The sequence below is a fragment of the Arachis stenosperma genome, chromosome 6, assembly GCF_014773155.1.
Source record: "Arachis stenosperma cultivar V10309 chromosome 6, arast.V10309.gnm1.PFL2, whole genome shotgun sequence".
Lineage (NCBI taxonomy): Eukaryota > Viridiplantae > Streptophyta > Magnoliopsida > Fabales > Fabaceae > Arachis > Arachis stenosperma.
The window spans coordinates 12532596-12547464 of record NC_080382.1 but is presented as its reverse complement, the minus strand read 5'-3'; the positions used below and the strand labels follow the sequence as shown (position 1 = coordinate 12547464).

The 14869-nt window shown below is 36.5% G+C and overlaps 1 protein-coding gene across 1 annotated transcript in view; it reads right to left on the bottom strand.

The window, feature by feature from the left end:
* The window catches only part of LOC130933687 (putative F-box protein At1g46984), a 28913-nt gene extending 14896 nt beyond the window's left edge, over positions 1 to 14017 (bottom strand). Inside the window, exons 1-3 of the mRNA XM_057863309.1 lie at positions 13965 to 14017; positions 12750 to 13869; positions 12592 to 12668 (exon numbers count right to left, since the gene is read on the bottom strand). Of these exons, the coding sequence (XP_057719292.1) occupies positions 12592 to 12668; positions 12750 to 13869; positions 13965 to 14017 (1250 nt within the window). The remainder of the gene's footprint in view (positions 1 to 12591; positions 12669 to 12749; positions 13870 to 13964) is intronic.
* Positions 14018 to 14869: the final 852 nt, after the last annotated feature.

Genomic DNA, 14869 nt, shown 5'->3' with positions numbered 1-14869 from the left:
TAACCATTACATGTTCTTTTGCTTTTCACAATCAATCCTGATAATTTCTGATCTCCTGACTAAGATTTACAAGATAACCATAGCTTGCTTCAAGCCGACAATCTCCGTGGGATCGACCCTTGCTCACGCAAGGTATTACTTGGACGACCCAGTGCACTTGCTGGTTAGTTGTGCGGGATTGCAAAAAGTGTTATTGCAATTTCGTGCACCAAGTTTTTGGCGCCGTTGCCGGGGATTGTTCGAGTTTGGACAACTGACGGCTTGTCTTGTTGCTTAGATTAGGACTGTTTTATTTTTGTTGATTTAGAGTCTTTTAGTTGAGTCTAGTTTCATATTTTAAGTTTGGTGTCATTTGCATGCTTTTGTTTTTCTTTTTTGATTTTCGATTTTTGCATGTTCTTAGTCCCTTTTTGATTCATAAAAATTCTAAGTTTGGTGTCCTCTTTGTGTTTTTCTCTTTAAAATTTTCGAAAAAAATAGTGTTTGATTTTCTAAAATTTTAAGTTTGGTGTCTTTTTGTGTTTTTCTCTTTCCTCTTTTTACAAATCAAATCTTTTTCATAAAAATTTTTCAATCATATCTTCTTAATTGCTGTTTTCAAAATCTTTTTCTTTACTAATTGATTCAGTTCTCAATTTACTTTGATCTTATTTTATTTCTAATTTTCGAAATCTTATTTTATTTTCCTTTTGATTTTCGAATTTTTTTTTTAAATTTCCTTTTTGTTTTTACTTTTAATTTTCGGTTATTTCAAAAAAAAAAAATAAACAAAATTTATCTCTTTGCAATTGTTATCATTTTCCTTTTGTCCATTATGGACTTAAGTGGAATTAACCAGTCCAGAAGGACTCTGGGGTCCTATGCCAACCCCAGTACAGCTGCATATGGGAGTAGCATCTGTGTACCTCCCATCAAAGCAAGCAGCTTTGAGCTAAACCCTCAACTCATTATCATAGTGCAGCAAAATTGCCAGTATTCCGGTCTTCCAGAGGAAGAACCTACTGAGTTTCTGGCACAGTTCTTACAAATTGCTGACACAATACATGATAAAGAGGTAGATCAGGATGTCTACAGACTGTTACTGTTTCCATTTGCTGTAAAAGATCAAGCAAAAAGATGGTTGAATAACCAACCTACAGCAAGCATAAAGACATGGAAACAGTTATCAGAAAAATTCCTGAATCATTTTTACCCTCCAAAAAGGATGACACAGCTAAGGCTGGACATCCAAGGCTTTAAACAAGAGGATAATGAATCTCTTTATGATGCCTGGGGGAGGTATAGAGGTATGCTCAGAAAATGCCCCTCTGAAATGTTTTCAGAGTGGGTACAGTTAGACATCTTCTACTATGGGCTTACAGAAAAAGCTCAGATGTCTTTAGACCACTCAGCTGGTGGATCCATACATATGAGGAAGACAATTGAAGAAGCTCAAGAGCTTATAGACACTGTTGCTAGAAACCAATACTTATATTCTAGCAATGAGTTCGTTCCAAAGGAGAAGGTCATGGCATTAGTCACTGATCCTAATCCTCAGGAACAGATGAATGAGCTTAATCAACAACTGCTCCTGATGACAGAACAGTTAGCAGAATTTAAAGAGATGCTCCATGAAACTAAAGCTGCTAATAAGAGCATAGAACTACAGTTGAATCAAGCAAAACAGCAAATATCTAAACAGATAACAGAGGAGTGTCAAGCAGTTCAATTGAGGAGTGGGAAGACCTTGAATAACACTGTTCAAAAGAGTAAAAAGCCAAACAAAGAACAAGTGAAAGAGGACAACCAACCCACTGTTCAAAATCCCTCTAAGGACATTGAGAGCCCAGAGAGGAATATTGGCGTTCAAACGCCAGAAAGGGAAGGAAAGCTGGCGTTAAACGCCCATTCCTTGCCCAGTTCTGGCGTTCAAACGCCAGAAAAGGAAGGGAAGTTGGCGTTTAACGCCCAAACTTCACCCATTCCTGGCGTCCAAACGCCCAAGGAGGATCAGACACCTGAGAGTGCTGATAATTATCCCTCTAACAAAGCTTCTTCAACCACTTCTGTAAGGAATAAACCTGCAGCATCTAAGGTTGAAGAATATCAAGCCAAGATGCCTTATCCTCAGAAACTCCGCAAAGCGGAACAGGATAAGCAATTTGCCCGCTTTGCAGACTATTTAAGGACTCTTGAAATAAAGATTCCGTTTGCAGAGGCACTTGAGCAAATACCTTCTTATGCTAAATTCATGAAAGAAATTTTAAGCCATAAGAAGGATTGGAGAGAAACTGAAAAAGTGTTTCTCACTGAAGAATGCAGTGCAGTCATTCTAAAAAGCTTACCAGAGAAGCTTCAAGATCCTGGAAGCTTTCTGATACCATGCACATTGGAAGGCACTTGCACCAAGATAGCTTTATGTGATCTTGAAGCAAGCATCAATCTAATACCTGCATCCACTGTCAGAAAGCTTGGGTTGATTGGAGAAGTCAAACCAACCAGGATATGCCTCCAACTTGCTGATGGCTCCATTAAACACCCATCAGGCATAATAGAGGACATGATTGTCAAGGTTGGGCCATTTGCCTTTCCAACTGACTTTGTGGTGCTGGAAATGGAGGAGCACAAGAGTGCAACTCTCATTCTAGGAAGACCTTTCCTAGCAACTGGACGAACTCTCATTGATGTACAAAAGGGGGAAGTAACCTTGAGAGTCAATGAGGAGGAGTTCAAGTTGAATGCTGTAAAAGCTATGCAGCATCCAGACACACAAGAGGACTGCATGGACGTTGACATTATTGATTCTCTGGTAGAAGAGATCAATATGGCTGAAAGCCTAGAATCAGAGCTTGAGGACATCTTCAAAGATGCTCAACCTGATCAAGAAGAACAAGAGGAAGTAAAGGAATTTTCGAAAATTCCTCAGGAAGGGGATAAACCTCCCAAACCTGAACTCAAACCTCTGCCGCCATCTCTGAAATATGCATTTCTAGGAGAGGGTGACACTTTTCCAGTGATTATAAGCTCTGCTTTAAATTCACAGGAAGAGGAAGCACTGATTAAAGTGCTAAGGACACACAAGACAGCTCTTGGGTGGTCCATAAGTGATCTCAAGGGTATTAGCCCAGCTAGATGCATGCACAAGATCCTGTTGGAGGATAATGCCAAACCAGTGGTTCAACCACAGAGGAGGCTAAATCCTGCCATGAAGGAGGTGGTGCAGAAAGAGGTCACTAAATTACTAGAGGCTGGGATTATTTATCCTATTTCTGATAGCCCCTGGGTGAGCCCTGTCCAAGTTGTTCCCAAAAAGGGAGGCATGACAGTGGTTCATAATGAAAAAAATGAACTGGTTCCCACAAGGACAGTCACAGGGTGGCGCATGTGTATTGACTACAGAAGGCTCAATACAGCCACCAGAAAGGATCATTTTCCTTTACCATTCATAGACCAAATGCTAGAAAGACTAGCTGGTCATGATTTCTACTGCTTTTTGGATGGCTATTCAGGCTACAACCAAATTGCAGTAGACCCTCAGGACCAAGAGAAAACAGCATTCACCTGCCCTTCAGGCGTGTTTGCCTATAGAAGAATGCCTTTTGGTCTGTGCAATGCACCTGCAACCTTTCAGAGGTGCATGCTCTCTATCTTCTCAGATATGGTAGAGAAATTTCTGGAAGTCTTCATGGATGACTTTTCAGTATATGGAGACTCATTTAGCTCCTGTCTTGACCACCTATCACTTGTCCTGAAAAGATGCCAAGAGACTAACCTGGTTTTAAACTGGGAGAAATGTCACTTTATGGTGACTGAAGGAATTGTCCTTGGGCACAAAATTTCAAGCAGGGGAATAGAGGTGGATAAGGCAAAGGTAGAGGTAATTGAAAAATTACCACCACCTGCCAATGTTAAGGCAATCAGAAGCTTTCTTGGGCATGCAGGATTCTACAGAAGGTTTATTAAGGATTTTTCGAAAATTGCCAAACCTCTGAGTAACCTGCTAGCTGCTGACACTCCATTTATCTTTGATAATGAGTGTCTGCAGGCATTTGAGACCCTGAAAGCTAAGCTGGTCACAGCACCAGTTATCTCTGCACCAGATTGGGCATTACCATTTGAATTAATGTGTGATGCCAGTGATCATGCCATTGGTGCAGTGTTGGGACAGAGGCATAACAAACTTCTGCATGTCATTTACTATGCTAGCCGTGTTCTAAATGATGCACAGAAGAATTACACAACCACAGAGAAAGAATTACTTGCAGTGGTCTATGCCATTGACAAGTTTAGATCCTACTTAGTGGGATCAAAGGTGATTGTGTACACTGACCATGCTGCTCTTAAATACTTACTCACAAAGCAGGATTCAAAGCCCAGGCTTATCAGATGGGTGTTGCTTCTGCAAGAGTTTGATATAGAAATAAGAGACAGAAAAGGGACAGAAAATCAGGTAGCTGATCATCTGTCCAGAATAGAGCCAGTAGTTGGGGCGTCCCTCCCTTCTACTGAGATTTCTGAGACTTTCCCAGATGAGCAATTATTTGCCATTCAGGAAGCTCCATGGTTTGCAGACATTGCAAACTATAAAGCTGTGAGGTTCATACCCAAAGAGTACAGTTACATGCAGAGAAAGAAATTAATTTCAGATGCCAAGTACTACCTTTGGGATGAACCATATCTCTTTAAGAGATGTGCTGACGGAGTGATCCGCAGGTGTGTACCCAGAGAAGAAGCACAGAGGATCCTATGGCACTGCCATGGATCACAGTATGGAGGACATTTTGGAAGTGAGCGAACAGCCACTAAAGTCCTCCAGTGTGGCTTCTACTGGCCTACTCTCTATAAAGATTCCCGAGAGTTTGTGCGTAACTGTGACAGTTGCCAAAGAGCTGGTAATCTGCCTCACGGATATGCCATGCCTCAACAAGGGATATTAGAGATAGAGTTGTTTGATGTATGGGGAATTGACTTCATGGGGCCATTCCCACCATCATACTCAAACACTTACATTCTGGTGGCAGTGGACTATGTATCTAAGTGGGTAGAGGCAATTGCTACACCCACTAATGATACCAAGACCGTGCTGAAATTCCTCCAGAAAAACATTTTCAGCAGGTTTGGCGTCCCCAGAGTGCTAATCAGTGATGGGGGCACTCATTTCTGCAATAAACAGCTATACTCTGCTATGGTTAGATATGGAATCAGCCATAAAGTGGCAACTCCGTATCATCCACAGACAAATGGGCAAGCAGAGGTCTCTAACAGAGAACTAAAAAGAATCCTGGAACGGACTGTGATGGCCCGAAGAAAGGATTGGGCAAAAAGCTTGGATGATGCTCTGTGGGCATACAGAACAGCATTCAAGACTCCTATAGGCACCTCTCCATACCAATTGGTGTATGGGAAGGCCTGCCATTTGCCTGTGGAACTGGAACACAAAGCCTACTGGGCTACCAGATTCCTAAACATGGATGCACAGTTAGCTGGTGAGAAAAGATTGCTCCAGCTAAATGAGCTAGAAGAGTTCAGACTCAATGCCTTTGAGAATGCAAAAATTTATAAGGAAAAGGCAAAGAAGTGGCATGACAAGAGATTGTCAACCAGAGTCTTTGAGCCAGGACAAAAAGTTATGCTCTTCAACTCCAGGCTCAAACTGTTTCCAGGAAAACTCAAATCCCGGTGGAGGGGTCCGTATGTGATTACAGGAGTCTCCCCATATGGGTATGTTGAGCTTCAGGATACTGATTCTGACAAAAAGTTCATTGTTAATGGACAGAGAATCAAGCACTATCTTGAAGGAAATTTTGAGCAGGAGTGCTCAAAACTAAGGCTTGAGTGATTCTCAGTGAAAGTCCAGCTAAGGACAGTAAAGAAGCGCTTGCTGGGAGGCAACCCAGTCATTAGAAAGTTGTATGATTAGTTCTTACAGAGGCAAGTATCAAAAATGAAGGTATTCACAGAGTTACAGAAGGATTCAGCTCAAAAAGCAGAGAAAATGAGCTTACTGGCGAAAAAACGCCAGTAAGGGGCATTTTGGGCGTTAAACGCCAGAATGGGCACCATTCTGGGCGTTTAACGCCAGTAATGGTACCATTCTGGGCGTTAAACGCCAGAATGGGCACCATTCTGGGCGTTTAACGCCAGGTGTGCAGCGTCCTGGGCGTTTTGAAAAAACGCCCAGTGACAAAGGTTTTCTGGCGTTTAACGCCAGCCAGGGCACCTGGCTGGGCGTTAAACGCCCAAAAAGGGTAGCAATTGGGCGTTAAACGCCAGAATGGGTGCCATTCTGGGCGTTTAACGCCAGAAAGGTGGGGGAACCACATTTTTGTTTTCAACTCAATTTTTTTCAAACTTTCCTCTTTTTAACCATACTCTTCTACATAAATGCACTTCAATCTTTCATCAATCACTTTCAAATCTTCACAAATCAAAACCATTCTTCAAATTTATTTCAAATTAATCACAAATCTTCTTCAAAAACTCACCCTTTTCTCAATTTCTTTTCATATCTGCTCAAATCTTCTTTCAAACTCCTTTTTTTTCGAAAACTCCCCTCCCCACCTTATAAATACACGATTGTTACCCTCTTCCAACCACACCATTCAAATTTTCTCTTCCTCCCCCTCTCTTCTCTCTTTCCTTTTGCTTGAGGACAAGCAAACCTCTAAGTTTGGTGTGCTTTTCCGTGATCACTAAGCCAAGATTCATCAATATCATGGCTCCTAAGGGAAAACAAACCAATTTAAGAGGCAAGAAAGAGAATAATCCAAAGAATCTTTGGAATGAAGAAAAGTTCTTAACCAAAGAACATGAAGACCATTATCATAAAATAATGGGCCTGAGGTCAGTGATCCCGAAAGTTAAATTTAATCTGAAAGAAGATGAATATCCGGGGATCCAAGAGCAAATTCGAAACAGAGGATGGGAAGTTCTAACCAATCCTGAGACAAAGGTTGGAAGGAACATGGTTCAGGAATTCTACTCAAATCTGTGGCTGACAGATAAGCAGAGAATGACTGGAACCGCTTACCATACCCACAGAACCATGGTCAGAGGAAAAGTTATATACTTCCATCTAGACAAAATAAGAGAAATCTTCAAGTTGCCTCAACTACAAGATGATCCTGATTCCTTCAATAGAAGGATGGTGAGAGTAGATAAAGGGTTGGATCAAATTCTAGAGGACATATGCCTCCCTGGAACTAAGTGGATAACCAATTCTAAGGGTGTCCCAAACCAACTCAAGAGGGGAGACCTCAAGCCAATTGCTAGAGGTTGGCTAGACTTCATTGGGCGTTCCATATTGCCCACTAGCAACCGTTCTGAGGTCACCATCAAGAGAGCAGTGATGATTCATTGCATTATGCTTGGAAAAGAGGTGGAGGTTCATCATGTGATTGCTTGTGAGATCTACACAATTGCAAATAAGAATTTCACTGAAGCCAAATTGGCTTATCCAAGCTTGATTTCCTTGCTCTGTAAAGAGGCTGGGGTGAAGATGGGAGTAGATGAGTTCATACCCATTGAGCATCCAATCACCAAGAAGTCAATGGAAGGACAAGTACAAGACAACTCTATCAAAAAGAGGGCGCATGAATTCCTCCCTGAATTCCCAAGAATTGACTACTGGTCCAGCCTAGAAGCATCTATTAATAAGTTGCAAGAGACTATGGAGCAACTGAAGGAAGAACAGCAGAATCAGAACTTCATGCTCTGCAAATTGCTGAAGGAACAAGAGAAGCAGGGGCATGAAATCCAAGAGATGAAACGCCAAAAGCTCTCCTCTCAAGCTGAGGGAGCATCCACTTCTCAAAATCAAGGTTGTTGAGTCCTAACTCTGTGAACACCTCTATCATTAGGAGCCTAATTTTTTTTTTTTCGTTTTTCTTGTCTTGTTTTCCATTCCTATCTTTATTTTTATCTATATTTGAGTCTTGTTCTTAGTTAATAATTAATAAAATTTGAGTTTATGCCTTAAAGCTATGAATGTCCTATGAATCCATCACCTCTCTTGAAAGAAAAATGCTTTAATCACAAAAGAACAAGAAGTACAGGATTTCGAAATTTATCTCTGAAACTAGTTGAATTAGTTTGATGTGGTGACAATACTTTTTGTTTTCTGAATGAATGCTTGAACAGTGCATATGTCTTTTGAATTTGTTGTTTTAAGAATGTTAAATTTGTTGGCTCTTGAAAGAATGAGGAGAAAGAGAACTGTTATTGAGGATCTGAAAAATCATCAATTTGATTCTTGAAGCAAGAAAAAGCAGTGGAAAAAAAAAATATTTCGAAAAAAAAAAGAAAGAAAGAAAAAGAAAAAGAAAAGGAATAAAGTGGTGATCCAAAGCAATAAGAGTGTGCTTAAGAACCCTGGACACCTCTAATTGGGGACTTTAGCAAAGCTGAGTCACAATCCAAAAAGGTTCACCCAATTATGTGTCTGTGGCATGTATGTATCCGGTGGTAATACTGGAAGACAGAGTGCTTTGGGCCACAGCCAAGACTCATACACTGGCTATGTTCAAGAATCAATATACTTAACTAGGAGAATCAATAACATTATCTGAGTTCTGAGTTCTTATAGATGCTAATCATTCTGAACTTCAAAGGATAGAGTGAGATGCCAAAACTGTTCGGAGGCAAAAAGCTACTAGTCCCGCTCATCTAATTGGAGCTATGTTTCTTTGATATTTTGGAGTCTATAGTATATTCTCTTCTTTTTATCCTATTTTGATTTTCAGTTGCTTGGGGACAAGCAACAATTTAAGTTTGGTGTTGTGATGAGCGGATAATTTGTATGCTTTTTGGCATTGTTTTTAGTAGGTTTTTGGTATCTTTTAGTTAGTTTTTAGTATATTTTTATTAGTTTTTAATTAAAATTCACTTTTTTGGACTTTACTATGAGTTTGTGTGTTTTTCTGTGATTTCAGGTATTTTCTGACTGAAATTGAGGGTCCTGAGCAAAAATCTGATCCAGAGACCAAAATGGACTGCAGATGCTGTTGGATTCTGACCTTCCTGCACTCGAAGCGGATTTTCTGGAGCCACAGAAGCCCAAATGGCGCGCTCTCAACGGCATTGGAAAGTAGACATCCTGGGCTTTCCAGCAATATATAATAGTCCATACTTTGCCCAAGATTTGATGGCCCAAACCGGCGCTCAAAGTCACCTACAGAAATTCCAGCGTTAAACGCCGGAACTGGCATAAAAATTGGAGTTAAACGCCCAAACTGGCATGAAAGCTGGCGTTTAACTCCAGAAAACGTCTCTACACATAAAAGCTTCAATGCTCAGCCCAAGCACACACCAAGTGGGCCCGGAAGTGGATTTTTCTGTCATTTACTCATTTCTGTAAACCTTAGGATACTAGTTTACTACATATAGGACCTTTTGACTTTGTAACCAGTACCTTATGCAACCTTATGACATTTTACACGTTTTCTTCCACAGTATGAGTCTCTAAACCCCATGGTTGGGGGTGAGGAGCTCTGCTGTGTCTTGATGGATTAATGCAATTACTACTGTTTCTTATTCAATCATACTTGCTTCCATTCCAAGATAATACTTGTTCTTAACCCGGATGAATGTGATGATCCGTGACAATCATCATCATTCTCAACTATGAACATGTGCCTGACAACCACCTCTGTTCTATCTTAGATTGAGTAGTTATCTCTTGGGTTCTTTAATCGGAATCTTCGTGGTATAGGCAGGACCTGATGGCAGCATTCAAGAGAATCCGGAAGGTCTAAACCTTGTCTGTGGTATTCTGAGTAGGATTCAATGATTGAATGACTGTGACGTGCTTCAAACCTGTAATCTACTGGGCGTTAGTGACAGACGCAAAAGAGTGATTCTATTCCGGTAGAGGAGGGAACCAAACCGGTGATTGGCAGCCCTGTGACAGAGTGCGTGCATTAGCTTTCACTGCGCGGATGGGAGGTAGCTGCTGACAACAGTGAAACCCTATACGAGCTTGCCATGGAAGGAGACTTGCGTGTTTGATGAAGAAGACAGTAAGAAAGCAGAGATTCAGAAGATGGAGCATCTCCAAACCTCAACCCATTCTCCATTACTGCAATACAAGTAACCATTACATGTTCTTTTGCTTTTCACAATCAATCCTGATCTTTTCTGATCTCCTGACTAAGATTTACAAGATAACCATAGCTTGCTTCAAGCCGACAATCTCCGTGGGATCGACCATTGCTCACGCAAGGTATTACTTGGACGACCCAGTGCACTTGCTGGTTAGTTGTGCGGGATTGCAAAAAGTGTTATTGCAATTTCGTGCACCAGCCATCATAGTATAATATTTAAAAACAGAGAAAGAATTTATGTTGATGAATTATTTCAGAAAATTGTAAAAACAGAAATACCAAAATATAAAGCTATTGAAAACCCAGTTCTATTATTAAAAGAACCATCAGAAAAATTAGTTTCATCGAATTTTCAAATAAGAGAATCTAAAATTAATAGCCCTTTAAGTTTATCTAAGTTAAAAATTAAAGAAGAAAATTCTGAAATAAAAGAACTAACAAAAAAGGTCGAAAAATTAAATGAAACCCTAAACACTAAATTATGACAATAAATAAAGAAGAAATATATGTAACTTATCAAGACAAGAAACAAGAGCTATTTGAAAGAAAAAATCATTTGAATTATTTACAGTTTTCTGAAATAAATCAAAGAGCATTTGAAGCCCTAAAAATAATCTATGACAAGTTGAAAAGAGAAGTTGAAAAGCTAGAGAAATTAATAGAATCTCTAGAAAATAGTGATGAATCAATGATAGAGTTTGCAGAAATTTTAAAATAAATAATGAAGCATAAAAAGATTGAAAAATCAGAAAATAAAATAAAAAGAAATAGGACGAAAAAATTAAAAGGTAAAATAAAGGAGTATAAAAGGAAATTAAACAATCTTCAGATTGAAATTGATGATCTTATAATAAAAATGATAGAAATAAGAATAAATATAAACAAGTTGGAATTAAACTTAAAAAATTTATAAATGACTGAAAAACCATATTATGACTTAAAAGAATTAAAGCTGTTGAAAGAAAAAAATGGAGAATGAAATTGAAAAATTAAACAGATATTTAGAAACAGGAGAAAGTGTAGAAATAAAAGAAGTTATTGAGGATTTGAGAAATTATATTAAAGAAAAAGACAAACAGATAAAAGATTTCATATATAATAATCCATGCAAAAAAGAATATTATAAATTAAAACAAGATTGAAAAGTTATAAATCAAAACATCAAAGACTAGTAATAACTGCAAGAGAAATAGTAGAAATGGTCAATACTTTTTATCAAAATCCTTTAAATAAAGCACCTATATAAATTATAAACTTATTCAAAGTAAAATATAAAGAGTTAATAGAAATTTCGAAAAAGAAATTGAAAGAAAAGCCGAAGTTAAAAAATTGAGAGTTAATAGAAATTTCGAAAAAGAAATTGAAAGAAAAGCCGAAGTTAAAAAATTGCCGAAGTAAAAAAAATTGGAAGTTAAAAAATTGAGAGTTAATAGAAATTTCGAAAAAGAAATTGAAAGAAAAGCCGAAGTTAAAAAATTGCCAAAGTAAAAAAAATTGGTATCAGAGCCAAGTTAACGATTAAGGGTAACACTTTCTCTTTAAGCAACACTTTTTAGTGATACGTTTTTTAAATCTATAAATCTGTACAAAGATGCATCTGTACAGTAGATGGACCCTTTGTTTTATTATTAAATAATAAATTATAAAATTTGATTTTGACGTATTATAAAAACTTTATTTTTATCTAATAATTAAATAATATGATTTCTTTTAATTAAATTGTTATTTTTTGTATATATAAGTCATATTTTTAAAGTGAGACTAAATAAATATTATTATAAAAAAATATTTTTGATATTTTCGTCAGAGTAGATCTCATAACATAAACCTTAAATTAATTAAACACCAATTAATCAATCTGTTTATGCCAACAAACAACTCGTTTTTCTTTCTTTCTAGGTCAAGATTATTAAAAAAAATGATTGACTTTACGCCATCTCTTATTAGCACCGACCAGCACTATTACTCTGGTACTCAATTATCAAGATACATCTTCCTTAATTTCTTTTAATTATTTTGACTCGGTATAATGCAATTATTACAATAATATGTATCTAGCTATATAAATCAGATTATTATGGAGTATGTACTTAATATGGAAGGATAGTAGATTGATGCCTAGTTCTTGATTTAGTAATGAATCGCTTACTCTTAATTTCTTGTACCTCATTCTTTATGAATTCGATGATTGAATTTTAATGTGCAGGTAGTAAACGACAGTAGTTAATATATAATTATTTAATTATGTTATAAATATATTAAAAATTAGTCTCTAATTAACTATTTTATATACAAATACATATTTTGCCTTTTATAAAACATTCTTTTATATTACTGTAAACAAATTTAATTATTCTAGTAACTTAATTATTTAGTTCTTTATTTTTTAAAATTTAAAATTTAAAATTTTATTTCGTTAAAGATAATTAAACTAATAAAATTAAAATAGAAATTACAAGTTACATTGAATTAATTTAAATTATAATATATTAGAAAAAGGAATTTTGTTAACAGTTTTGCAAACACTATTGAGTAGCTAAAAACAATAATTAAGCAATCAAAATAAGACATAAGCATTATAGTGTGAATCTAAAACAATTAAACATTATAGTTGTAGAAAGACTAACAAAAAACTCAACTTAAATTATCCAATAAGTAAATATTTTGCACCTTCACATTATCTCCGATGATAATATTTTTCAATGGGATAAGGGTAGGAACATGGCAAAGCACTTGAAACTTGCCATGAACCTTGCAATCATACCACGGAGTGGAAAAAATCATAAACTCTTGATTTTCACGATCAAGATAGGCCATGCAACCAGGTAACTGAGACGTAGTTACGGAATACAGAAAAATGGGAGTCCAAGATTCTCCAACTCCATATTCTTTCATCATCCACATTGAGATAAGCAGCTCATTAAAATCCACGAAGCAAAGAGAACCCCTGAATTTTAATATGGTGCCTTTACTTTGACCCTTGGGCGTGTTAGAGAAGAATTGGAACTGTTCTGTGTCAAAATCGAAAGCCCATATAGAGGCATTTCTATCAACATCTATACCAATCCAATGAAGTGCCCCATTAAAATAAGTAGGATGTTTGAACAAATATGTCAAATGCTTGGGATAATCTACCTCAATATTTATCCATGTCGATGTTCCAACTGTGTGCATTTCAACAACCATACGATGATCTTGTTTAAAGATATGGATTCTCATGACCTTGTATTGGTTTGTTTTTGGGTGAAAACCAAAATACCAAGATATTTGCTCGCAGGGTGTCAAGATTGGAGGTTGTTTTGGAAGTCTTATGAACTCACCTGTTATTGGGTTGCAAACAAATGAATAGTCACTTTCCTTTGAAGAACTCATGAAAAAAAGACCATTACAAGAACGCACATGAAGAGGAGGAACTCTTTTACTCTGAATTGATTTGGGATTAGGGAGAAAAATCTCAAATTTAGGATCAAGTTTTATGCTGCTACTATTATTGGGTTCCAGGACTTCAAACAAACTGAGGCAGAATAGATTGTTTCTCCTTTCATGCCATTCAATTCGGTCATATTCAACAAGATGAAAGATTCTTGAATAACAGCGTCGTCGGATCATGATAGCAGGAGGTGTATAAGTAAAGAGTAACTTGGCAAAATTTGGATCAGAAATAAATGTGTTCCAATACTTGCAAACACATCTACAAATGAGAACAGATTTGATGGGAAGTCTGACAAAGATGTCAGTAATTATATCAACAGGAAGACTGGCAAAACAAGACCTTCGTATTTGAGATTTCCTGACAATTAAGTATAAAATAATTTAGAGAAAGAGAAAGGAAAAATTCTCGGTGTTGTTTTGTGTTACTTCATGGAAAAACAAAATATAACTTACCTCACTCGTGGTGCAAAGAAGCATTGAAAGAGAGATTTAATCAATTTTTCCATCACTCTCACGTGGCAATGATTGTTGGGAGAAGACAAGCACCTGATGATTGAAGTTAATGCTTTCAAGGAGAGTTTATTGATTTTTATAACAACCATGTTAGTTGAATGTGAAAATCAGTTACAAAATACAAATATAATTTGTAAAAAAACTTTTAAATAAACTTTTTAAAAAACCACAAACAATAGGGTTCTTAGGCTGCTTCGATTTTTTAGGAAGAAATTCAAACTTCAAATCAAATTACTTGATTTTGATTTTATTTTTAAATTTAATTATTATATAAACCTTTTAAATTTTAAATTTTTTCTTTAAAAGAATATAAAACTAACATGAGTTAATACAAGACTAAATAAAAGTAAAAAAAAAATCAAGTTTACTCATTATATATATATATATATATATATATATATATATATATATATATAATGCATGAAATAAATGAAACAGCTTAACGATAATAACTTAAATCTACTATAATGTGATAAGGGTATAATAGATACTGTATGCAATAATAAAAAAAGGTTAAGAGTAATATCGGTTGTTATAGTTCTCTTATGCTCCATCTCGACCTATATATATCATCATCATCAAGTCTAATATAAAATCCAATCTTTTAATTAAATTAAAAATATATTAAATTAAATTAAATATCATAACGAGTCAAAAGTATAAACAAACCTAAACTAAAATTAAATACCATAGCAAGTAAAAAAATATATAGACTAAACTGAGATTCACCAGAAAACATGTTAAATAGGGTTGTTATGCTTGCTTGGATTTTCAAGGAAGTACCGGTTATGCCAATGGGTAGTAATTTGGATGAAGGAATGTGCGCCAACAAATAAAATTGAGGG